This window comes from Canis aureus, chromosome 11 (assembly GCF_053574225.1).
Source record: "Canis aureus isolate CA01 chromosome 11, VMU_Caureus_v.1.0, whole genome shotgun sequence".
NCBI classification, from domain to species: Eukaryota; Metazoa; Chordata; class Mammalia; order Carnivora; family Canidae; genus Canis; species Canis aureus.
Genome location: NC_135621.1, coordinates 15,537,527 through 15,565,016, shown reverse-complemented (window position 1 = coordinate 15,565,016; position 27,490 = coordinate 15,537,527). Strand labels below are relative to the sequence as shown.

Below are 27,490 nucleotides of genomic sequence, written 5' to 3'. Positions count from 1 at the left end.
GTATAACCGTGTTTCTCCTCCAGGGCTATGATGCTTTGGAAATTAAAGTCCTATCAGGCAAATAATAACAAATAGCATCCCAAACTGCTGAGCATTCATGGAATGTTTCCATTTATCTCTGAATCATAACAGAGCCAACTATCGAGAAATACAGTTATTGTCCAAGCCTGAGGAGGTATTCTTGTTTTCTCAAAGCACATACTACCCAATATCAAATATTTCCTTCTCAGCTTTTATTGCTTACCCACTCACATTTTTCTTCCCTTTAATATGTCGTGAAGCATTATGTTACATGCTTTTTTTAATATACTACTCATAAAATGAAGAAAGAAGACAGAAAATTGATAAGCTACTTGGGAAGAAAAGGGATTATCCATGTCACCATCATTTAAGATTATACTGGCATGAATCTACAACATTTCTCTTTGGTACTCTGATGAAACTAACAAATCCAAATATTTGCACAAGTTTAACACTTGAAAATAACAGTTGTTGCCATCTGAGTATTCCATCCAAAATTGGAGGGTATGTTTCTCTATAGCAGCTATTTAAGCATCATCTGTGAACATTTCCTACATAACAGTATATGCATGCGTAGCAAGCGTGCTTTCCCCTACCTCATGCCCCCAACCTTGAGTCAATATTAAATATTAAACTGTATGATATACACGGGACCTAATTCAATTAGCTAATAGATCAAGGAATCATACCCTCTAATCCTGTTACTAAAATTTAAGGGTGTTTTGGACTCAATGTTTTAAGTGAACTATTTGATTTCCTTGTTTGTTAAGGACATTAAGGAATACAAGAGAAAAAACAAAAAGCCCTAAAGATCTAAACTATAGATTCTACACCAAAGTCTTAGGACTATATGAAGAATTCTATTCTCTAGGCTATCTGTGTTGTCTGAATTTTTTTTAAAGATTTTATTTATTTATTCATGAGACACACAGAGACAGAGACACAGGGAGAGGGAGAAGCAGGCTCCCTGCGGGGAACCTGATGTGGGACTCAATCCCAGGACCCTGGGGTCACGCCCTGGGCCAAAAGCAGAGGCTCAACCACTGACATTCAACCAGGCATCCCCCTTTCCTAATTTCTTAAGTTAAATCTTTATCTTACTATTTAGTTTTACTTTTTTTCTAATACAAACTTTAAATCTATAAATTGCCAAAAGGTTCCCTTCTGCATCCTGCAGGTTTGGGTATGTAGCATTTTTATGTTTTCAGTTCTAAGTATTTTTTAGTTTTCAATATGATTTCTTCGTTGACCCATAAATTATTTTACATGTGTTTTGAAGTGTTTTATATTATTGGAGGTTTTATTTATTTCTATTTTTACTTACTTCTAGCATTAGTGACATATAATTGACATATAACATTGTGTAAGACATACAGCATATTGATTCAATATATATTGCAAACTGGTTATCACAGTAGCATTAGATAACACCTCCATCACCTCACTGATTACCATATCTATTTGTGATAAGAACATTCAAGATCTACCCTCTTAGCAACCTTTAAGTATTTAACATTGTATTATCAAGTACCCAGTCATACATTAGATTCACAGAACCTATTCATTACATTATAATTAGAAGTTTCTAACCTTTGACCAACATCTCCCCATTTCCCCCAATATCCAGCCCCTCGCAACCACCATTCTAGTGTCTATTTCTAAGAGTTCAGCTATTTTAGATTACACATATAAGCAAAATCATACAGTATTTGTCTTTCTCTGTCTGGCTTATTTCACTTAGCAGAATGTTCTCAAGTTCCATCCATGTTATCACAAAAGGCAACATTTCCTTCTTTCTCATGGCTAAACAATTCTATGTAGGGACACGTGGGGGCCTCAGCGGTTGAGCATCTGCCCTCGGCTCAGGGTGTAACCCTGGGGCCCTGGGATCGAGTCCTACATCAGGGTCCCTGCAGGGAGCTTGCTTCTCCCTCTGCCTGTGTCTCTGCCTCTCTCTGAGTCTCTCATGAATAAATAAATAAAATCTCAAAAAAAATTTAAAAATTAAAATAAAAAGAACCAGCCTATGAACCAGCAATCTCAGTACTGGGTATTTACCCAAAGAATACAAAAGCACTAATTCAAAAGGATACATGCATCCGTGTGTTTATTGCAGCATTATTTACAACAGCCAAGATATTGGAGCCCAAGTGTCCATTGACTGATGAATGGAAAAGGAGATGTGGTGTGTATGTTTGTGTGTGTGTGTGTGTGTGTGTGTGTAATGGAATATTACTGGCCTAAAAAAAAGAACAAAACCTTGCCATTTGCAACAACCTGGATGGAGGAAAGATAATGCTAAGTGAAATAAGTCAGTCAGAGAAAGACAAATACTATATGATTTCACTCATATGTGGAATTTAAGAAAAGAGCAGAGGGAAAAGAGAGAAATCAAGAAATAAGACCCTTATAGAGAACAAATTGATGGTCACAGGATGGGGGATGGGTTAAATAGATGATGGGGATTAAAGAGTGCACTTGCCATGACCATGAAGAACACGAGGTGACATATAGAATTGTTGGATCACTATATTGTATACCTGACATTAGCAGAACACTATATGTTAATTGGAATAAAAGTAAAAAACTTTAAAAAGCCAAAAAAATGGGCTAAGGACTTGAATAGACATTTCTTCAAGGAAAGCATACAAAAAGCCAACAGGCATATGAAATAAATGCTCACTGTTACTAATCATCAAGGACATACAAATAAAACTGCACCGAACTATCACCTCGTACCTGTCAGGATGGCCATCCTCGAAAAGACCAAGCACAACACCTGCTGGCAAGGATGTGGAGGGACTGGAACTCTGGCACAGTGTTGGCGGGAACGCCCAACTATGCAGCTGCCGTGGCAAACTGTGTGGAGATCCCTCAAAAAATTAAAACTGTAAAAATCCTATGATCCAGCCGCCCTCCCCTGGGCATTTACCCAAAGAACATCCCCATCAGAAGGTTTCGTAGACACCAGCACTCGCAGGTTCATTGCAGCATCCGTCGCACACAGCAAGATGTGGAAGCCAGCTGCGTGTACGGTGACCGATAGAGGAATGAAGAGCAGTGCCATGTGCATGCAACCATGCTACCGAGCGTTGGAGCACCCGGGGCCGTTGGCTAGGCGTCTGCCCTCGGCTCGGGTCATGACCCCGGGGTCCTGGGATCGAGCCCCACGTCGGGCTCCCTGCTCAGGGTCTGGGGAGCCTGCTGCTCCCCTCTCTGCTGCAGCTCCCCCTGCTTGTGCGCTCTCTCTCTCTAATAAATAAATCTTAAAAAAAAAAAAGAAAAAGAAGAATACTATTCAGCCTTAAAAAAGACAAAATACGAAATAGGTGACAACATGAGTGAACCTTTGAGAACGGTGAGATAACTGAAGCGAGGCCGAGTGGAATAAGCCAGTCACAGAAAAACAAATACTGCGTGATTTGCAGTGAAACTGGTTGCCAGAGAGCATGAGGGGGGCGTGGGGGGCATGGGGAGGCCTAATCGACAGAAAGTTTCAGCCCAACAAGGTGAATGAGCTCTAGAGACCTGGCGGCGCAACGTCGCACTTACAGTCAACAATGTGTTCCCAACAAGGTGTCAAGGGGCACCTGGGTGGCGCAGGCAGTTAGGGCCCGACTCTTGGTTCTGGCTCAGGTGGTGATCTCAGGGTGGTGAGATCGAGGCCCAGCGTGCCTAAGATTCTCTCTCCCTCTCCAGGTGTTACATGCAACTGCTGACCCACGAAAGCCTGCCCCTGAACATGTGACACACTGCATGTTGCGTAAATTGAATTAAACATTTTTTAAAAGGGGGGGGGACAATCTCTCTCTCTCTGCCGCTCCCAAAATGCTCACTCTCTCTCAAATATATAATTCTTTTTTTTTTTTTTCGAGTGAAATAGAAGATAGGCATACTCTGTAAACCAGAGATCCCTGCTAAGGATACTCCCCGTGAACCTGTCTTCCCCAGGTGATGAAGACTCATACATAGGAACACTCACGGTAAAAAAAAAAAAAAAAAAAAAATTATTTAATTAATTTAAAAAAAAAAGAACACTCACAGTAGCATGATTTTTAACAGTAAAAACAACAGGAAGGATCACCAAGGAAAGAATGTTGAGTATGCTGGGGAATTCTCTACACCAATTCAAATCAATAAACTAGAGCAATTTGTATTAGTACGGGTAGCTTTCACAAATAATTTTAAAGATTATTCTGTAACGTCTTGTTTAAAAACGTGTTCCCAAAAAACTCTACGGCTCACTTACTTTTATGAGCCGCTAGAAAACTGAAGTCTTTTTGTATCTTTTTCGTCCTTAAATGATTTCTCTTCACTGTCTTACCATCTCTTTCCCTTTTCATTTGTTGAGAAATAATTTTCTAGCTGTTATAATAGGACGAACAATGCTTGTTTCCTGGCTTGTTACAGGATTGTATTTCCATTTGCAAATTCGTCACGGGATATTAAAACACAAATGAGGTAGCAATCATCAACGGCAGCGGAACTCTAAAACGCAATTACAACGCTTCACAATTTGACTGGCAATGACAGATTGTAATTTGGATTACAGCGTATTACAATTAATGCTAAATTGCCAATAGCGAATACAGTTAACCCCCTTCACACTTGGAATCAGTCAAGCATGAGATGAAGCATAGCAGAGGACGCAGATCATCACGGAATAGAAAGTACTGGTCCTTGCAGGAGAAATCATGCGATAGCCACTTCTGTGAAAGTCGACTTTTGTTCAGTGCTTTTGCTTTGGAGTGTCAGGCGATTCTCGTGGCAAACCGCTTCATCAGATTTACTCGCAAGAACCTGTTCATTTGAAAGGGAAAAAAAAAGTCCAATATATTTTAATGGAAATACTCTTTACAAAGAGTTGGATTACGATATCTCCTTCTCTACATGGAGAGTCCGTCTATTATATGAAATGTATTTTCATAAAGAGGACAATAACCCAAACAAGGCACCTGTGACCAACATCATGCAACCTCTGGTTAATGACACTCATCCGCTGATAAATCCAATGTGGTGGCCACGATGCCATGTTCCCAAGTCTATACTCAACCACAGATTACTGGAAATTTCCGTTAGGAATGATAACACCGTTAAACTCATGCTCATGCACCGTTAAACTCATGCATCCTCGATGCTAGATTCCACTCTATGAATTTGAAATTGCATTCCAAGAATGAGTTCTTCTCTGTATTGGATTGTGCCTGTTATAAAGGTTATCCTTCTACATGCAATTATCCAGAATTGCTCAATATGCAAGCTCAAAACAAGGATTAAGTTAGCCTCTTCATGGTGACAAATGAACAACAGCACCATTTAATAAGAAGAATTAATCTGTGGTAGTACCACAATCTCCTAATAGAATTCATGCTCCTCTTTCTAATTCACTCTCAGAAAGTAATTTAAGGGTTGAAAGAACTGGTTGATAATTAACCTTTTAGAAAGCTTCAAGGAAGAAGGATGGGTTTTTTTTTATTTTTTAGTTCTTATTAGTGCCCCATAAAGTAACCATTAACTACTTACTTGCTTTTGCTCTTATGTCCCTTCGAGTGTCTGGATCCAATTACTAGTCATGCCTATAAAAAAAACCAGTAACATGGACTATTTATGGCCCAGTATTGTTTTAAAAAAAAAAGACTTTATTTATTCATGAGAGACACGCAGAGAGAGGCAGAGACACAGGCAGAGGGAGAAGCAGGCTCCCTACAGGTGAGCCCTATGTGTGGGACTCGATCCCAGGACCTGAGCCAAAGGCAGACGCTCAACCATTGAGCCACCCAGGTGTCCCCAGTGGCCCAGTATTACTAACAAGGACTTTAAGCAACCATTGGGGTCATTTTGCCTCTCTCAACACACTAACCTTCATTTTCCCTTTTAGTCTCGCCCCGTTTCTCAAGGACTGCCTATTGCAGTGGCTCTCAGCCCTGGCTGTTACTTAGAATTACCTGAAGAATTTAAGAACTGTCTATGCTCAATCCTTAACCCCTACTAACATCTCTGGGAATGGGGCCCAGGTATCAGTGTGGAAATTCCCCACGTGATCCAAACGTGCACTCAATGTTCTCTGTTCTTTCTTTGTATTTTCTTCTTCCTCTATTTTTCTGTTTGTTTGTTTAGAGAGGGAGGGAGAGAGAAAGTGTGGGGGTAGGGGCAGAGGGAAAGGGAGAGAGAGAATCTTAAGCAGATTCCACCGTCAGCCTGGAGCCCGACGCGGGGCTCCATCTCACAACCCTGAGATCGTGACTCAAGTGGAAATTGAGTCAGAAGCCCAACTGACTGAGCCACCCAGGCACCCCTCCTTCCTGTCTTTGGTTTAAACATCATTTTCAAACTTATTTTAGCAGGAGAACTATTTTTTTATTAAGATTTTTATTTTAGGGCACCTGGATGGCTCAGCGGTTAAGCATCTGCCTTTGGCCAGGGCATGACCCCTGGGTCCTGGGATCGAGTCCCACATCGGGCTCCCCGTAGGGAGCCTGCTTCTCCCTCTGCCTGTGTCTCTGCCTCTCTCTCTGTGTCTCTCATGGATAAATAAAATCTTTTTTTAAAAAAAATTTTTATTTTAATTCCAGTATAGTTAATACACAATGTTGTATTAGTCTCAGGTGTACCATATAGTGATTCAGCAGTTCCATATAATACACAGTTCTTGTCATCATGAGTGCACTCTTAATCCCCTTCACCTATGTCACCCATTCCTCCCACCCACCTCTCCTCGGGTAACCATCTGTTTGTTCTCTGTAGTTGTGTCTGGTTTTTGGTTTGTCTCCTCCAGATTGTGAGCCTTCTCAGCCTCTATAATCACAGAAGCCAATTCCTCTTAATAAATCTCCAGATAGATGATAGATTAAATAGATAGATGATAGCTAGATAGCTAGATAGCTAGATCAACAGATAGGTAGATAATCTCCTATTGGTCCTATTTTCTGGAGACCACTGACTAATACAGTTTCTTTACATAACTTAAATCTCCACTGTTTGCAAAATCTTCATAGCAGCTCATTGGAACTCTAGGATTTCAGAATAGAATTTAAAAACCACTTTCTCAGGCCTTGGAGTATCTTCCAGAAGCATTTACCAAAAATACTGGAACCATAGCGACTCCGCATGAACCCATCAATGTTCACACTCCCATTTGGGTCAGGCTCTGAGCTAGCAGGGCTAATAAAGAGATCGGAGGGACAGTTCCAGTCCTCAGAGTAGCTCCTGTCTAACATAGGAGACAGAAAAACAGATCATCACAATTCAGCGTTCCCTCACTCAAGGCACATTTAGTAAGCGCCTGTGACGTTCCTTGCATTATGTTAGGTGATAGGGATGTAGCAATAAACAGAGGACACGAAAATCCCTGTTCTCCTTGATTTTACATTCTACTCAGGGAAAACAAATATAAACAAAATAAGTAAGTAAAAATCATACGTCAGGGGGATCCCTGGGTGGCACAGCGGTTTAGCGCCTGCCTTTGGCCCAGGGCGCGATCCTGGAGACCCAGGATCGAATCCCACGTCGGGCTCCCGGTGCATGGAGCCTGCTTCTCCTTCTGCCTGTGTCTCTGCCTCTCTCTCTCTCTCTGTGACTATCATAAATAAATAAAAATTAAAAAAAAATCATACGTCAGAGGGTATATGAAGTGTTGAAAAAGTCATAATTTTAAGGTAATCCGGCCTCAGGATACAGTGGAAAAACACAGGAGAGGCATCTTGAAAATAGTCATACTTGGCCTCAGTCAAAGCAATTTTGTGGTATGATGGGGTCCAGTAGATCGCAGTAATGTGAGGAATGAAGGGAAACAGAAGAAAGTGGAGGTCTCAGTGTGGACTTTTAATAAATTTGATTATAGAACAAGAGAGAAGAAGAAATGCTCACCATTAAGGATAGATTTTTAAGTGGGAGGTTCTTGATCGTGTTTATAATTCTAGAAGGGCCAGTAAAGAATGTTGTTCAACATGCTGTGGGAAAAATGAGATCATCTATTAAAAGACCACGAGGTGGGAGGAGGTGGGATAGAGCTGGTGGGAGGTGTTCGCCTCCGGCAAAATGACACAAGCAAAATCTTCTGCTAATAGTCATAATTGCTAATATTAAGAATTTACCATCCTGGTGTGTTCTATGCACTTTATATCTAATGACTCATTCAATATTCTCAGCCACCCTATGAGGTAAATACTATTATTATCTCTATTTTATAAATGTAGAAGCTGGGCAAAGAAAGTTAAGTAAATTGCTCAAGTCTCACTGGGAGACACAATGTAAAATTTCAGAGCTGGGCGTCTGGCCTGTGTCCAGTCTCCATCCCTCTCCTATACTGATGAGTGTGAAAAGAAAGGAGGAGCGAGGGTCAAGCAGTTTGAGTTATGACTTGACTCTTTTTCAGAAATGGAGCTATCTAAGGATGGACAAAGGGTCAAGGGTGTTCAGAGAGTGTGCACCTAAATATGTAGCCAGAATTGTGAAACAAAGGGAACGTGGAGGTTGCACGCATCTGCCTTTGGCCCAGGGCGTGACCCCGGGGTCCCGGGATCGAGTCCCGCATCGGGCTCCCTGCATGGAGCCTGCTTCTGTTCCTGTCGAACACTCTTCCACGCGCTTGACTTCTGTTTATCTTCTTAGTGCCATGTCTGTTCAAATAATCTATTTTTACATTTATTTTTGAGATTTCCTTATACATTTTGGATACAGGTTCTTTATCAGAGATAAGATTTGGAGCTATTTCCTCCCGGTCCAACTTCTCTTTTCATTCTCTAATGCCTTTCAAAGAGAAATTTTAAATTCTGATGAAATCTAAAAATAAATAAAAATTAATTAATTAATTCTGATGAAATCTGACAACTTTTCCTTTATGGGTTGTGTTTTGGTGTTGTTTCTAAGAACTCTCTGCTTAGCTCCCAGTCCCAAAGATTTTCTATGTATTTGAAAAGTTTTATAGTTTCAGGTCCAGGATTCATTTGGAGATTGTTGGGTTTTTTATATATATGATACAAGGTAGACATGGAAGTTAATGTTTTGTTTCATTTCTGCTGCAGCACCATTTGTTGAAAAGACTGTCCTTTATTGCACCTTTGTTGAAAATCAGTTGTCCACAGATGGGCGGTTCTATTTCCGAACACCATTCTATTCCACTGATTTGTCTCTCTTGATGCCCAGACCACACGACCCCGGTTAGTGCAGTTTCAAGGTTGGTCTTGACATCAAGTCGTCCTGGGCCTTCACCTTTGTTTTCTTCCAAAATTGTCTTTGGCCATTTTAGGCTCACTTCTACATGAATTTTAGAATCAGCTTGTTAGTTTCTATGAAAGCGATTTGTAGGGACCCCCGGGTGGCTCAGGGGTTGAGCACCTGCCTTGGACTCAGAACGTGACCCAAGGGTCCTGGGATCGAGTTCTGCATCGGGCTCCCTACATGGAGCCTGCGTCTCCCTCTGCCTGTGTCTCTGCCTCTCTCTCTGTGTCTCTCATGAATAAATAAAATCTTAAAAAAAATAATAATAAAGTGCTAAGTCTCTTTTTTTTTTCCTAATCCCTTTCTAATGAATGAAACTAGGGGAATTTCAGGGGACCCAGATGGGATTTGTTGTACAATAAATGTATGTAGTTTTAGTTTTTCAATATTGAGAAGCAGTGGTTGGGGCATATTTTTAAAGATGCCTGGCTATACTTGTTTTCCTTCACGATAATAAATTTCCCATGACTCAGTAACATGGACTTGCTCCTAGAGGTAATTGTAATTTTGAAAAAAAAATCAGGTCTTGCCAAGGTTCTGATGATTCAAACCTGTACTACCTAATATGAAGCAGGACGGACCAGGCTGTGGCGCAAATACCTCAAAGGAGTGATCTCTAACATACAGAGAGGTAACCTGCTGGTCTATGTTGCACCCCGCATCCCCTCCCTCCATACTGATATTTGATTCAAAAAAGATTTTAATCTCTATTGGAACTTCTAAAGCAGAACCAAAGCCCCTCTGGGGACACGTCTGGTTGCAGGAGGAGCCATCCTAAACGAATAGTACCAGAGCATTACCACACGGGACAGGCCACGTTCTATTGAAAAGATTAAATAATCTGAAAAAACGTGCAAGTCTTTGGATGGCATACGAAAACAAAACAAAACAAAACAAAAACAAAAAGCAAAAAACAAAGATGAATGCTTCTTGGGGTGCATTTTTGAGAGGCTCGCCTAACGTGTAAATAGTTGACTTTTGTTTGCATTACATGACTGGGTGACTTCACTGAAAATCTGCATAATTCAGTTTTAGCTCTGGATCACTTCAGTTGACATTCGCAAAGGCTTTATTGCGTAGAGGTGGTTGTTGGACTTGCTTTAACCTTTTAGGTTTTTTTTTTTTTCCCACTCTATATGAAAGTAAAATTCTACTAGAAGAAAAAAAAAAAGGAAATACAAGTTCAAGCCACAATGATATATACGCCTATTAGAAGGGTTATGACTTTTACAAACGCCCATGTCAGGTGCTGGCAGGGGCCGGGGACTCTCCTGCCCCGGTGGAACCCCGCCAGAAGCCGGAGGCCAGCACCGCCACCGCGCTCCCTCCTGGCAACCTGGACAAGCACGGTGTCGTCCCACAATCTAGGGATTGACAGGTCATCGTAAGGAGCTGCGGCCACCAGCGCTACTTCTCCGTGTCCAGAAAGCGCGAGGACAGACTTTCCACCCCTGACTGCTGCGTGCAAACAGGTGTCCCACAACCTTACAACACTCAAGAGCCTCAAAAAGATGGCCTCGGCCTCGTGTCTCTTTTCAGATCGTGCAGAGAACAAATAATTGTGAAAGTCTAATTAGCTTCCGGATACGAGCTGCACAAATACGGGAAGTGCACGTATTTTGCAACCTCGCTGACTAGGAAGGAAGACTGGCAGTTGAAAGAGTCAATCTGGCATATACAGCACAGCATTCTCAGTGGTTGTTCTAATTTACATCTCTACTGGCAAAAACCCTTGTTCCCCGATTCTTAATAATATACGGAATGTAACACAGTGTTTTAGAGAAAAAAATTATTGAATAGATGAAAAACTAGTATCTCAGCATAGCTTTTTATACTTCTCTCCCTCTTTTTTTTAATATTTTATTTATTTGAGAAAGTGAGAGAGCACACACAGGGAGAGGGGCAGAGGGACAAACAGACGCCCCACTGAGCAGGGAGCTTGAGGTGGGGCTCGATCCCAGGACCCTGGGATCATGACCTGAGCTGAAGGCAGACGCCTAACTGACTGAGCCACCCAGGTGCTCCTATTTTGTAATTCTCTTAACAGGAAGATTGAGCTTTTATTTTCAGTTTGTGTCATTTATATCCTTTTCTATGAAAACTCTGTTTACAGTTTTGGATTTTTTTTTTCCTTTTGGACTATTGAATTTTTTTTCCTTATTGAATTCTAGGAGTTCTTTATATATTAAGCAATGCATGGTATGATTTGCAATTCTTTTTTCCAAATCTGTAATTTCTCTTTGCTTAAGGTGATTTTTGAGATGAGGAATATTTTTTTAAAGATTTTATTTATTCCTTTGACAGAGAGAGCAGAAGCAGGGAGAGCTGCAGGGAGAGGGGGAGAGAGAGGCAGAGAGAGAAAGTGATGTCGAACACTCTTTCACGGGCTTGACTTCTGTTTATCTTCTTAGTGCCATGTCTGTTCAAATAATCTATTTTTAAATTTATTTTTGAGATTTCCTTATACATTTTGGATACAGGTTCTTTATCAGAGATAAGATTTGGGACTACTTCCTCCTGGTCCAACTTCAACGGGGAGCAGGGAGGCTGATTTGGGGCCCAGTCCCAGGACCCTGGGATCATGACCTGAGCCAAAGGTAGATGCTCAACGGACTGTGCCACCCAGGCACTCCTGAGAGGGGTAATTTATTTTATATATATCATGACATTACCATTATTATATGTATATTATACATTATTATGAACTTAACAGTTAATATCTTTTTTATTGTTTCTGGATTTATACCAAACTTAGAAAAGCTTTCACTACACTGAATGTTTTAAGATTCTATGATTTCTTCAAGTACTTTAAACATTTCAGTTTTCACATTTAACATTGGATTTTATTTTGGTATGAGGTATGATTCCAGCTTTTGTTTATTCCTGCAAATAGCTATGCAGGTGTCCTGACACTTAATGGATAAACCATACTTTCCTCACTGAATTGAAATGTCACCTTTATCTTGTGCTAAATTCCACTATCTGGGTCTGTTTTATCCTAATGATCTGTCTGGTCACATGTCAGTACCAGACTGCTTTCATTACTGCAGTTTTCTGTTTTCAGTATTTTGTAAGGCTAGTCTGTCCTCACTACTGTTTTCAGAGCTGTCCTGGCTAGTCTTACTGAGCTTCTTCATAGGAACTTTGGAATCAGCTTTCTGGTTTTGGAAAATCCTAATATTTTATTGAGATGGCATTACATTTATAGATTAACTTACAAATAATTGGCATGTTTATGTTGGTTAAGTCTTCCTATCCAGAAGTATGGCATGCCTCTCCATGTGTTTGTGCTTTCTTTTTCAGGAAAAAGAAAGTTTTCTTTTCGGGGTCTTGCCTATGATTTATTCCTAGGTGTTCTCTCCTTTGTTCTTATTTTTTTGTAAAAGATTTTATTTATTCACTTTGAGAGGAGAGAGAAGGGGGAGGGGCAGAAGGAGAGAGAATCTTAAGTAGACTCTGTGCTGAGCCCAGGGCCTGATGGGGTGCTGATCCCATGACCCTGAGATCAGGACCTGAGCCAAAACCAAGAGCGGGACGCTTAACCACCTGAGTCATCCAGAGGCCCCCCCCTCTGTCTTGTCTTTAAAAGAAGCTTTTTCTTCCAGTATGTCTTCTCATTGGCTGTTGTTTATATGAATGAAAGCTTTTAATTTCTGAGATTAATTTTACACCCCGTGGCTTTATTAGTTTTGAGATACTTTTGGTTGACGCTTAAGCTTTGCACTACTTTCTACAAGTACTAATTTTACCTCCTCCATCTTTAATGTCTCTGAATTCTCTTCTATCTCTTAGATAATTCTCCCCTAGGTTTTTAAGTTCCTCAAAGAAGTGAATTATATGGTACATTTTGTATATCTTTCAGAGCACCAGTACAATGCTCCACATAGAATGTTTAGGAAAACAGAAACACAAATCGCCTCCTAAATCCTGAATCTGCTTATTATTCATTTTTTTTGTTAGGTCCCCACTCACAAATGAATCCAAAACTGAAAATCTTTTGAAGTGTCACATATATATTTTGCAACAAAGTAGGTCTTTTAAGCTACAAGTTTTTTTCTTGGGTTTACATATGAAATTGCAGGCAAAACCTAAAATGTTTATTCCCAGGTTTGCTTACACATTCTTGGTGAAATTCATACATTGTCTATAGTTCTTCTAAACCCATGTATAATTTCACTTAAAAACTACATATTAAAAAAAAAACTACATATATTAGGGGTGTTCGGGTGGCTCAGTTGGTTAAGCATCTCAGTCTTGGTCTCAACTCAGGTTGTTATCTCAGTGTGGTGGGATCAAGTACCACAACGAACTCCACACTCAGTGAAAATCTCTCCATCTTTCTCTCCCTCTCTCTGCTCCAACTCTCTCTCAAATAAACAAATAAAATCTTAAAAAAAAAAAAAAAAACCAACACACCTACATATAGAAGGTGAAATATGGGGGGTGGGTTGTAGAATGGCCATTAGAGTTTAAAATCAAATGCATGAAACAGAAGACTGAATCCTATATGCTATACAAGAAAATCAGTCTTCAGGTGCCTGGGTGGCCCAGTCGGTTAAGCAGCAGACTCCTGACTTAGGCTCAGGTCACGATCTTGGGGTCCTGCCATTGAGCCCCGTGTTGGGCTCTGCACTCAGCACCAAGCCTACTTGTCCATCTCCCTCTGCTCCTCCCTGCATTGTCTCTGACTCGAATAAATAAAATCTTTTTTTAAAAAAGAACATTAGTTCCACTTGATAAAACAAATGTTTCTTCCCCAGGCCATTTTCAAGTGCGGTAAAAATTCTAGGTCCTAAATTAAAGTTCAATAAGATACAGTAAAGCTAGAAACAATTGTGGAATAGTGAAATAAGATGAAAATTCAGGAAAGTGAAGCGCCTGGGTGTTACAGTGGTTGAGTGTCTGCCTTTGACTCCCTCCTGGGGTCCCAGGGTCCAGGGATCAAGTCTGACCTCGGGCTCCCTGCATGGAGCCTGCTTCTCCCTCTGCCTGTGTCTCTGCCTTTCTCTGTCTCTCCTGAATAAACGAAGTCTTTACAAAAATAAATAAAAGATTTATTTGCGAGATGGGGGAGGTGCACAGGGAAGGGAGAGAAAAAATCTCAGCAGGCTCCTCGGGAGTGCGGAGCGGGCCTCAATACCATACTCTGGAGATCATGACCTGAGCAAAACTCAAGGGTCGGACCGACTGAGCCACCTGGCCCCCTGACAATATATTTTTAAAAGCCAATTTTTGGATTCTTCACTTTTAATAATCTGAATCACAAACCCTGCCCATGTTTCGTCTAACTAAAGCCGCCCATTTCCTAAGACTCGCTGTCAGTGAAGAGGGACAAGTAAGCCACTTCCCATATTGAATGAACCAATACCCCTCTTAAGCTTTAGCTCTTCATTCTGCATTTAAGGAAATCCCTAATTTTTTAGAATCATATCCTTGTCAGACATTCCGCAGAGAAGAATTTCTTTTACGTGATGACTATTTTGCAAATCACTCTTTATCCAGTTGGTGATCTTTTAAATGTCTGACTGGAAGGGGCAGCAGCACAGCGTTAGTTCCAGCAGAGCGGTGGACTAATTGCTGGGGACTTGGGACCGCCAGGTCAGCCTCAAAGGGACACACCAAAGACCATCAGTCAGCGAACAGGCGCCATCTGACCATCTTCAGAAAGGCCCATCCAAAATTACACCCTTCATAAATTCCCTGTGCCACTACCATGGGCCTTAGTCTTTGAAGAGGAGAAACCACCTATACCACTTCTTCAATTGAAACATTTTTAGGCTTTAAAATACGAATATCGGATTCAGTTGTGGTGTGGGAGCTTATATTCAATAGCTTTTGGACAAGATGGGTAGTTTTGTCACCCAGGAAACAGCAAAAAGTCCTCAAAGTATCTTGTCCTTGCTATATGGTTTTTCTTTCATGGGGCTTTACATTTTAAAGAACTGTCACCAGATTAAAAGATTTTCACCTTTTGTGAATTAGCACAGATAAATGTTACTTCTTGATAACCGGCTTATGAAATAGTTATTTAAAAACTGATGATTTCACTCTATTTTCTCCCAAAAAGAGCCAAGAAAGGACCTGATAATTTGAATTAACTTTAATAATATACTGTACTATCAAAAATATCCTTAAAAGGCACTGGAAGGATTATCAGAAAATTCAAATATTCATTAAGCTCTCTGGCTTAACCTCTTTGGTCTAGGTCTTCAATTTCAGTTAAGAAAAAAGGGACCAAGGACGCCTGGGTGGCTCAGCGGTTGAGAGTCTGTTTGGCTCAGGGCGTGACCCCAGGGTCCCGGGATCGAGTTCCACATCGGGCTCCACATCGGGCTCCCTGCATGGAGCCTGCTCTGCCTGTTGTCTCTGCCTCTCTCTGTGTGTCTCTCATGAATAAATAAAATCTTTAAAAAAAGAAAAAGGGGACCCATAATCCCTATTTGAAAAGCACATTTAGAAAAATACAAATTAGGGGTCCCTGGCTGGCTTAGTCGATCTTAGAATTGAGTTCAAGTCCCATGTGGAGCCTGCATTAAAAAAAAAAAAAAAAAAGAAAGAAAAGAAAAGAAAAGAAAGAAAAGAAAAGAAAAGAAAAGAAAAGAAAAGAAAAGAAAAGAAAAGAAAAGAAAAATACACAAATTATACTATGAATCATTCTCCAAATGGGCCTACTATGATTTAGGAATGGATTGTGTCCTGGGTTATTATCTGTGGCAAGACAACATCTATCAAAAACAAGAAAATAATACCATTGCTTTTTAAAATCCATTTTTTTCTAGGTTAAAAAAAAAAAGCAGCTGTCTAAGCAAAAAGCATCTGTTTCTTCACTGCTACTACAAAACTTACAAAACCAACTTGGGTTTAAGGATCACTTAATTGTCCCCTTGAAGCTAGAAAACAACTTATTCTATTTTAATTAGGCTTGAGAATGTATTATTTGCAAGACTGAAAATCATTCTGTCCCGCTTTACCTCCAATTCACGATCAGCTCCAACTGTCATTCTAGTTACCTCAAAAATTTGACGTGTACGTATCTGTTCAAATACAGAATGTGAATACGTGCACTTAGTCAACCTCATATATGCAGACAAACTACTTACATCCTGGGCTGCAGGCAATGGTCGTCTGTTCCCCATCTGTAAGCTCTAACTACACAGGCTGGTTCCCCTGCTGTATGTGCTCTGGGCACAGACCAGGTACTCAATAAAGGAGGGGAAATGATAGTTATGATGAGCATAATGTGTTTTAAATTTAAAAAATAAATTTTTTAAAAGACCATCCAGAAACAATTAGCAAAATCAATTTCCCCTGTGAATTTTTTTTCAAGATTTATTTATTCATCAGAGACAGAGAGGCAGAGACGCAGGCAGAGGGAGAAGCAGGCTCCTTGCGGGGAGCCCCGATGCAGGGCCCATTTCCAGGACCCCAGGGTCACGCCCTGAGCCCAAGGCAGATGCTCAACTGCTGAGCCCCCCAGATGTGCCCCCCACGAAATATTTTCATTAAAAGCAGATAAGAATAGATTTGCTCTGGGGCACTCACATGCCAAGCTATAGCCTTAACGGTGACGGAGAAATACCTATAAAGTAATTGTGGGGGGCAACCACAATGTTCAAGGAAGACTAAGCCAAGAGAATGAGCCTCACTCAGAATTACTAGCACACTCCTCTTCCCCAACCCTATTTCCACAAGGTATAGAAACCAATAATTGGACTTTCCCAGAATGCTAGGTGCTCTTTAAGCTTAATTTATGCTAAAATAAAACATATTAAGAATCAAGTGGTTAACTTCTAGTTCAAGAACTGTAACCGCTGATTTAAATTTTTTTTTTAAAGAAGAATGATTCTGGTTCTTTGTAAATTGGTCAGTTGATTGAGGATGGAATTTGACGTAGAAGTTGATTTCAGGGAACTGAAAACTCATAAAGGCCAAGTATAAATAAAAACATTTATATATGAGAGATAGACACACACTGAATGTTAACAACGGTTATCCCTTAAGAGGGATAGGGATCTGGGATGTGGGAGCAAGGGAAATCTGAAAAAGGACTTTTTATTTTTTCATTAAAGGCACAGACCAGGGGCACAGGGGTGGCTCAGTCGATGAAGCATCTGCCTTCAGCTCAGGTCATGATCCCAGGGTCCTGGGATTGAGTCCTATGTGGGGCTTCCTGCTCGGCAGGGAGCCTGCTTCTCCCCCACCCACCCCCCCACCCCACTCATGCTCTCTCTCAAATAAATAAATACAATCTTTTATATTTAAGAATTTTTTTAAAAAATATTTTATTTATTTATTCATGGGAGACAGAGAGAGAGGCAGGGACACGGGCAGAGGGAGAAGTAGGCTCCACGCAGGGAGCCTCGATCCCAGGTCTCCAGGATCCCACCCCGGGCTGAAGGCGGCACTAAACCACTGAGCCACCAGGGCTGCCCAATAAATACAATCTTAAAAAAAAAAAAAAAAGGCACAGACCAATCAGAAGTTTTAATTTTTGGTAGCATGAAGTCTTATATAACTTCGTTATATAACTACTCGGGAGTCGTATAGAGACTTTAGTTTACCCTGTACTTTCTGTATCAGCTATTCCTCCCCTTTTCCTTCTTCCCTTAAATAAAAACCTATTGTGAATAAAGAATCTGCTATATTCTTGAATTGTTATATTAATCAGTCAACAGTAGGTCAAAAGTAATGTACTTCAAATGAATCATAAGCAGATGTCTTTCTAATATCCTGATTCACATGTTTAAGGGAGACCCTGATTCTAAGCACTGGCTTGCACTTAAATTCTATGATTCTACTGAAATCCACCTAATTGACAAGATTCCTTTTGAGAAGGTTTCATGGAGAATTAGAAGTTATCTTAAAAGGCAAACGCCCCAAAGAGATGGAGGAGAAAATAAAAAGTCTGCGTATACTGACATAACAGTTCCTAGACATGTTGGTAAGAGAAAAAAGCAAATTGCAAAACATATGCATAGGAAGACAGAATTTATGTAAAAATTTAAAACCCATAAAGTGTTATTTCTATAGATAAATATATACGTAAATATAAATGCACAGCAAAAAGGTTAACTGAAGAGTATGTATTTTCCATCTGGGAGGGGAGTGCTCTTTATTCTTTTTCCTAGAATATATTCTCAGATAATTAAATACAAAATGAAGAACTTTCACATTTCTAGGAAGTACTACATATGATGGTTTCCTTAAAATAGTTTGCTACCAAAGATAGAGTTCAGCAAATATCACTGTCTATATCTCAACATCACCATATTTTATCTCTGCTGCCCCTCGCCTCTCTTTGATTTACACAAGATCAAATTTAACAAGTCCTATTAGCTTTTTCTTGAGTATTTGATAATGAAGAGATGATACGGTTGTCAGGAAGTATCAAAATCAAGGTGAGAGCTGATACGATGGAAATAAAGGTAGGCAGATTCATCTTTTGGCTTTAATGTGATGCATTTGGAAATAGGAACCGGCCTCTTAAGAGGACAAGATGCTTTAAGAGCAAGATTCTTACCGGGTATGTCATGTAGCGTCAACTTGCCATGTTCATTTATCTACTGCAGAGAAAAAGTTGTAGTAGCAAAGTTAACATTTAAAAGCACACACAGGTGTCAGAAGAGAGATGATATATAAATCCCAGAGAGCACAAGCAGTGCTAAAAGTCTATCAAATTAAAGTGATATTTGTTTAGAAGCAAAACATTGTTGCTTGAAATTGGAAACTCTCAGGAGTATTTCTAAGTTTTTCATTTCTTATGATTAATAATACTAGAATACTGGCATTTAGGAAAATTTCCTCAGAATTCTGATTAATTTGTTTTCTTTGAAAAGGGACAAGCCATCCAAGTCAGACATATGTATAACATGAATTTTGGTCCACAAAACCAAATATATTATTTTTTTTTGTCAACTGAAAATTACAGAACAGCAAAGAACTAGAACCAATGCCTATAATGAAATCAAGTAAATGCATGTATTCAATGAAGCCCAGCTTTTAGTTATTAAAATCTAGGTAACACATTTTGTGATTTAGAAAAGAAAGAAAATCTACTTAAGTCTCTGTATCTTTGCTGGTTGCAACCATCTACACCCTTTTCTAGAAGAGCTCAACATCTTCCATGGTTACGGAGTATGTGGCACAGCACTCCCTCTCTGACTCACTGCATCTATAAAGAAAACTGTTAATGGTAAACAGAAGTCAAAAGACGAATTTCAAACGTTAAAGGCACAGATCAAACCACTTCTGGAGATAATATAAGTGGTAATAAGGATAAATTCTATTATTTGGAGATAACATCAATGACATAGACTCCTTGTAGCATTTTAATATAGAAAATTGCAAATTATATATTAAAAGACATAGTATCACAATTCATTTTTTTATATGTTCTAAGTACTTGGCACAATGTGTAACTTGCCTTATTTAGAAACGACTTGATAATGTATTTTCAAAACGATTATAAAAATATCAGGTTGTAGAGTTTCAGATCTACCTGACTTCATTCTCCTCACTACCCTCCTTTCATATTTCCCAAATTTTATCTTTTCTTACTGAAAACCTGTATCACTCTTCTTTTTCACTTTAATGCCAAATAAAAAGCAATCACTAATAACATATGGCTAATATTTAAAAAAAAAAAAAGACTTAAATTTAGCTGTAACATCCATAACTTTAGGGTACTTTCAGGAGATATCCCCAGAACAAAACAAATTCGAACACTCATATTTCATACAATAACGTGATGCTTTTTTTTCAGATTGCTGTTTACCCCAAAACTGCTGCAATATACATTTTTAAAAACAGTATTTTCCTCTATAATCACAAAGCAAAACAAGATGCTGAATACCCATCATCATTACAGAAACAATGATTGTATACTTTTAACATAATATGCAGGTATTTTTAATGACTATCTTATACCAATTTTTAATTATATATACTAAGTGTATACACTTACTTAGTTGAAAAATATATTGGTTCTACCTACCTACTACTTTTAATACACAATACAGTAACATGTGTCTTCTTCCTAATAGCACAATGTATAAGGGCAGGAACACAAAAGATATGTTAGAGGTGAAGAAAGTATCAGAGCAATTTCCTCAGCCTTAGTTTATCATCTCTTTATCTCTCCTTTATGTGCATACTGCAACTGCCTGGTCCTCTTTTATCCTATTCCTACCTAAAGACCTCTCACACTTCAGAGCAAGGACACATATTTCATATTATTTATTGGTGCTATTGAGTCAGCTTAAATTACAGATCAAAATAAGAAGAAATGCTTGAGGTTTAGAAAGATACACAGAAACCAAGGGAGAGCAAAGAAAAAAAAATACGGAGAGTGGTTGTACCCCATCAATGATTATCTGGCAACTCTGGAGCAGAGGTTCCTATCTGGACTTAATTTATCATTAATAGAAGCGTCAAAAACCTAGAGTACAACTCGCCAATTATCAGGCCTTATGACGACTTTTTGGAAAAAAATCTCATATTCATCTCTAATTAGTTTAAAAAACATTTCACTCCTAAGAAGAGCTTGTTTTCCATCTACATGTATAATCATAAAAATGGCAAGGCTTTCTTTACAATCTGTGGAAGAACCAGCCGGGGGGAGGTGGGGGCGCTGCACAAAAACAATTTTTCCTGTATTTGTACTCATGATTCCCCTCGTCTCCCCTGCTGCCCTGCATAAACACAAACTTCACAGGAAACGGAGATATTATACAGAGTACAATCATCTGATAAAAAAAAACAATTTTAGCTTATCTCCCTGACTCTTACCGCCCCACCCTCCCCAAACACACACAACAGAGATCAGTGTGTTGAGACTGGCAAGGAGAGTAACTAAAGAAGGTGAAGTGAGGGCTCACAGAACACTTAATACTAAGTCAAAATTCTAATATCAAGCTGTCAATCCAACTTTAAACCCATTTGGGAAAGTTTAAGCTATGAATTTAAAAATATGGCATTACTTCTTTAGTAACTGTAACTTCTTTATATCGTCTTAATTGCTCATGCTAACAACTTTATTGCATACCACTGCTTCTTTTAAGAAGTAAATCCAGGGACCATTCCATTTTATCTTAGACATAACATTTACTAGTTTTCCAAGCATGACAGAAATGGAAAAATATATATATTAGAACAAGAACAATATATGTTAATCTCCATAATTTGTGATCCTTCTATGAGCAGTGTCTGATTCTATTAAAATTAACAAATTTAAGTTCAGTCCTATGCTTAAGGAAAAAAAAAAAAAAACCTAATGAGACTAATTTACAAAGTATACAAGAATATAATTTTATAATAAATCTTTCCAGTGTTCGCTATAACCGCATTACATGAAATGTTTCCCTTCACAGAAACTCAGAATGACAGCTCTTATTAAATGGAACAAACTTTTCTGTGTTCATCTCTGGCAAGCAATGAACAAATACAATTTGCTCACAGAGGATTTAAAAGTGCTGCCCCAGGAGAATAAACTACCCACTAACATGCTGTATGAATGAATCTTGGCGAGTGGCAACTCACTGTGACCTCTTCCTTTCTTCTCACACCAGTGAACCCATCTCTCATAAAGTCTAAGAGAAAACTAAAGCCATTGCAGAAGTGAAACTCAGCATGCTCCACTCAAATACTTCTAAGGTAACCACTCTAAAGCAAAATCAGCAGAATTCATCTCTTTTAACAAAAAAAATCCCCCCCAGAACAAAAAACAAAACAAAAAAAACCCCAACAAACCAAAAGGCAAATGCTGTTGTTCAATCATCAAAAGACTTACAAGAGGCAAAAAAAAAATATGACAACAGCAATAATTCAAGTAAAGTATATGTGAAAATTTAAACACGCCACTTTCAAGTTAAGACAAAAGTGAAGGGGAGCTATGATCTTTATGTCAGAGTCAAAAAGCTTAGGCATTATCACCAAATGTTAATTCACTTTACAGTCATCAATGAGACTATCGTATATATTTTTGCACCTTGCGCTTGTAAAAGCAGATAAAGTATTTAATATGTAATTTTACAATGTTTTACCAGCTCAGCATACAGGTCGTATATAGATTATATCAAAGTAGTAGACAGTTAAGGGGCCTGTGCAAACCCTGCAAAAATAGTACTTCAGGTATCTGCTAATTAAAAAAAAAAAAAGAAAACAAAAAAACAGTTTGCCATTTAGAAGTGATACAATTCAAACTACCACAAAATACAAAGGGCTGCAAAAATGTATACCATTCCAACAACATATATAAGTTATTAAATAAAGATTTGATTTAAAAGAATATAAATGAAGCCTTTAAGTAGGTCTTTTTCTACATGCATATTATTCCTTATTAAAGAAAAAAATATGTAAAAAGGCCATTGGTAATTGCTTTGTTAACATTTGTAGAAAAATGCCAATTCTCTGGTCACAAACTCCACTAAGTTTAGCACTTAAGGTCTCTGCAGTGTTATAAACGTAATTTAAAATACTGTTATTCTATAATTCCATTGGTAAAATAATGTGACTTGGAATATGGCAGTCTTCATGTTGAGGGCAATGATCCACAGTTTGTTTAATTTCTTAAGTGTGAACAGTTATCCAGAAGAACAGCACCCTCCACCACTGCTCTGGGCTTGAGGTTCATCATCAATAATTTGTACACCTCGCCTTGCAGCTCCTGGTTGACTAGAGCCATTGCCTTTTGCTCGCTCATCCACTTGTGCTGTTTCTATCATCCCTAAGAGAGGGAGGAAACAAATTATTTAGGACCACAATCTACGAGTTTTTTCTTTCTATGATTTCTGTATACCACCATGATAGCCATGTCTGACTTCAACCAACAAGGAAACTAAATATAATAAACATTTTGTTAGCTCACTAAATAGCTTTTCCTGCAAATTATAAATTATTAATAGCGACTGTATTTGTCCAGTTGTATAATAGCTACAGGGACATTGATCGAGAAAACAAAGTTTTTGCCTTGAACAAATGACTATATACAAGTATAGTCCTTAAGATTTTCTACATATACTTAGCAACATGCCAAAGTTCAAATTATTCCAAGTGCAGCTAATATTTAGGGAACAATAGTTATTCTTCAACTAGTAGTGTAATATTTTAAGCAAATAATATTTGAAAGAATGAAACAGTTTAAGATGAGGGGGGAAGAACGAAGCTGGAGGACTCAGACTATTTGACTTAAAGATTTATTTATAAAATAAAATAAAATTTAGAACTTCTGCTCTGAAAGACACAGTTAAAAAATTAAAATATAAGACACAGATTAGAAGTAAATATCCACAAAATACGTATCTGAAAAGACGACGAAAGAAAAGAAGGAGTCTTTAGAACAGTTCTCAAACTTGGGTCCAGAGACTGTTCTTGAACAATGTTTTCAAATTGAGGTATACACGAAAATCCAGTAAGATGAAATTGGAAAACACCCACAAATTCTATTTTTATTATTCCTCACCTTTCAAAATTTATGTTTTATAAAAATGTACAAAACATATTAGTATGTGTATATGTTTTATGATTTTTAAATAAACATGGGAAATATTCAAATTTTTGTCTATAAAGATAGGAAGGAGATTTAGGGGTGCCTAGGTGGCTCAGTCAGTTAAGTGTTCAACTCTTCATTTTGGCTCCAGTCATGATCTCAGGGTTGTGAGACTGAACCCTGTGTTGGGCTCCACACTCAGTGCAGAGTCTACTTGGGATTCTCTCTCTCTCCCTTGGCCCCTCCCCCTGCTCACACATTCATAATGTTCTATCTCAAATAAATTTTTTAAAATCTTAAAAAAATTACATGAGGTTTATAACATTTCTTATTTTTTAAAAAAAGATTTTTATTTATTTATTCATGAGAAGACAGAGAGGCAGAGACACAAGCAGAGGGAGAAGCAGGCTCCATGCAGGGAGCCCGACGTGGGACTCGATCCCGGGACTCCAGGATCACATCCTGAGCCTAAGGCAGATGCTCAACTGCTGAGCCACCCAGGCGTCCTGAGATTTGTAACATTTCTAAGCTATGGATCTAGAACCTTGGTACTCAAAGTACAGTCTGAGGACCAGCATCATGACCATGTGGGTGCCTGTTAGAAATGAAAAGCTTAGGCTCGCACCAGACCCATTCTATCAAATATGCATTTTAACAAGATCTCCAAATGATTTATAGGAATGTACAAGCAGCGAAAATAGAAATAACTTCTCAAATTTCAGTGTGCACCACAATCTTATGGAAGGATTGTTAAAACAGAGTCTAGGCACCACCTCCAGAAGTTCTGATTCAGTTGGTTTGGGTAGGGCTCAAGAATCTGCATTTCTAACATATTCTCAAGTGATGCTGCCGCTGCTGATCAGGAGACCTCACTTAGAGAAGTAAAGGTCTATAAAAATTATGAATGACCTTCAGGTCAAACTGAAATTCTGGAGTTTATGTATATGTAAATTTTCCTAGAAACAAAAACCACACTTTTAATCAAATTCTCAGAAGAGTGTGAAGTCCATAAATTCAAGAAATATAATTTGGGCAGCCCGGGGGGCTCAGTGGTTTAGCACCACCTCGGCCCAGGGCCTGATCCTGGAGACCCAGGACCGAGTCCCATGTCAGGTTCCCTGCATGGAGCCTGCTTCTCTCTCTGCCTGTGTCTCTGCCTCTCTCTCTCTGTGTGTCTCTCAATAAATAAATAAATAAATAAATAAATAAAATCTTTTTTTTAATAAAAAAGATATAATTTGACAAAATCATTTCTATTATTCTATATAGAATAACCTATTTCTTGTTCCATAAACTAGGGTTTTCCTAAGTATGGTATATATTCTATTGGTGATTAACTCTTTTAGAAAACTTTCTAATATGAAAAACTTCAAATACATATAAAAGTAGAAAAAATAGCATAATGAAAATGCATTATGTCCATCACACAATTCCATCTATACTAAGCAAGCATCTTTACCATTATTTTGGTATCGTTTTGTTTTTGTTTTTTAAGATTTTATTTATTTATTTGAGAGAGAGCATGAGCAAGGAGGAAGGGTAGAGGGAGAGGGAGAAGTAAATTCTCTGCTATGGAGAACCCGATGTGGGATTTGATCCCCTGACCTTGGGATCATGACCTGAGCCAAAGACAGACACTTAACCAACTGTGCCACCTAGGCACTCCTCTGCTATTATTTGGAATCAGATTTTATTTTATTTTTTTTTGGAATCAGATTTTAGACACATAATTTTATTCATATATTATTTTAATATGATCTCTAAAATATAAAGACTTTAAAAAAAAAGAACTTTAAAAAAAAAAGTATAACCACAACACCGTAATACCTTAGAAATTTTACAATAACCTTTAAAATAAATAATTCAATTTATTTAAACTAAAAGCAAACAAAACACTTCACCCATTTCTCCCACCCCCCAAATCGCTGCTTCTGGCAACCACCAATGTGTTCTCTGTATCTATTAGATTGGTTGTATTTATTCATTTTTAGATTCCACAAGTAAGAAGAATCATATGTTATTTATCTTTTTCTGACCTATTTCATTTAGGATAATACTCTTAAGGTCCATCCATGTTGTCAGAAATGACAAGATTTCATTCTTTTTTACAGCTGAATAATATTCTGCTGTGTATATAATACACCACATTTTCTTTATTCATTCACCCATTGATGGAAACTTAGGTTGTTTCCATAGCTTGGCTATTGTAAATAATGCTGCAGTGAGTACGGTTTAACTTTCCAAATTAGTGTTTCTGTTTTCTTTGGCTAAATATCCAGAAGTAGAACTGCTGAATCATATTGCGGTTCCATTTTAAATTTTTTGAAGACCCTCCCTCTGTACTGTTTTCCATAGTGGCCAAACAAATTTACATTCCTACCAACAGTGCACAAGGGTTCCCTTTTCTTCACATCCTCACCAACACTTGTTGTTTCTTGCCTTTTTTGATACGAGCCATTCTAACAGACATGAAGTACTATCTTATTTCACTGTAGTTTTGATTTGCATTTCCCTGATAATTAATGATGCAGAACCTCTTTTCATGTTCCTACTGATGATCTTTGACCAATTTTTTAAACATTTTTATTTATTTATGATAGAGAGAGAGAGAGAGAGAGGCAAAGACATAGGCAGAGGGAGAAGCAGGCTCCATGCACCGGGAGCCCGACGTGGGATTCGATCCCAGGTCTCCAGGATCGCACCCTGGGCCAAAGGCAGGTGCCAAACTGCTGCACCACCCAGGGATCCCTTTTTTTTTTTTTTTTTTGATTTTTATTTATTTATGATAGTCACACACACACACACACAGAGAGAGAGAGAGATTTGACCAATTTTTTAATTAGATTGTCGGTGGGGTTTTTTCCCATTATGTTGTAGGAGTTTTTTTTTTTTTTTTTTTTTCGTTGTAGGAGTTCTTTATAGATTTTGGATATTAGCCCCTTACAGACACATGATTTGCAAATATTTTCTCCCATTCAGTAAGATGCCTTTTCATTTTATTGATGGTTTCCTTTGCTGGACAGAAACTTTTTAGTTTGATATAGTTCACTTGTTTATTTTTGCTTTTGTTGCTTTTGCTTTTGCTGTCAGATTTAAAAAGTCCTTGCTAAGACCTATGTCAAGGAGCTTACTACCTGTGTTTTCTTCTAGGGGTTTCAGGTTCAAGTTTTCAATCCATTTAATTTTTGTGTATGGTGTAAGATAGTGGTCCAGGTTCATTCTTTTGCATGTGGCTGTCCAATTTCCCCAACATCATTTATTGAAGAGACTATCCTTTCCCCGTTGTATACTCTTGGCTTCTTTGTCATAAGTTAACTGACTGTATACGCATGGGTTTATTTCTGGGCTCTGTATTCTGTTCCACTGATCTGTGTGTCTGTTTTTATGTCAATACCACACTGTTTTACTATAGCTCTATAATACAGTTTGAAATCAGGGAGCATGATGCTGTTAGCTTTGTTCATCTCAAGATTGCTTTGGCTATTCAGGGTCTTTTACGGTTCTATACAAATTTTAGGATTGTGTGTTCTCTTTCTGTGAAGTTTCTACATGTTGATTTCTTGTATCCTTCAATGAACCAAATTTATTTATTAGTTCTAACAGTTTCTTGATGGTAGTGTTTAGGATTTTCTTTAGGATTTTGACATATAACATCATCTGTAAGTACTAACAGTTTTACTTCTTTCCTTTCCAATCTGTGTGTCTTTTTGTTTTCCTTGCCTAATTGCTCTGACTAGGGACTTCCAATACTATGTTAAGCAGAAT

At 38.4% G+C, this 27,490-nt stretch overlaps 1 protein-coding gene and 1 long non-coding RNA gene across 2 annotated transcripts in view; both read right to left on the bottom strand.

Moving 5' to 3' along the window:
- Positions 1-4,536: 4,536 nt before the first annotated feature.
- On the bottom strand, positions 4,537-7,881 carry LOC144323427 (uncharacterized). The gene is made up of 3 exons (XR_013388862.1): positions 7,441-7,881; positions 5,545-5,597; positions 4,537-4,821 (listed from the first exon to the last, which is right to left on the bottom strand). It is a non-coding gene; the product is annotated as an uncharacterized LOC144323427 (long non-coding RNA).
- Positions 7,882-19,500: 11,619 nt separating this feature from the next.
- Positions 19,501-27,490, bottom strand: part of RAB21 (RAB21, member RAS oncogene family) — a 39,192-nt gene continuing 31,202 nt past the window's right edge. Inside the window, exon 7 of the mRNA XM_077913850.1 lies at positions 19,501-22,963. Coding sequence (XP_077769976.1) covers positions 22,821-22,963 — 143 coding nt within the window. The 3' untranslated portion in view covers positions 19,501-22,820. The remainder of the gene's footprint in view (positions 22,964-27,490) is intronic.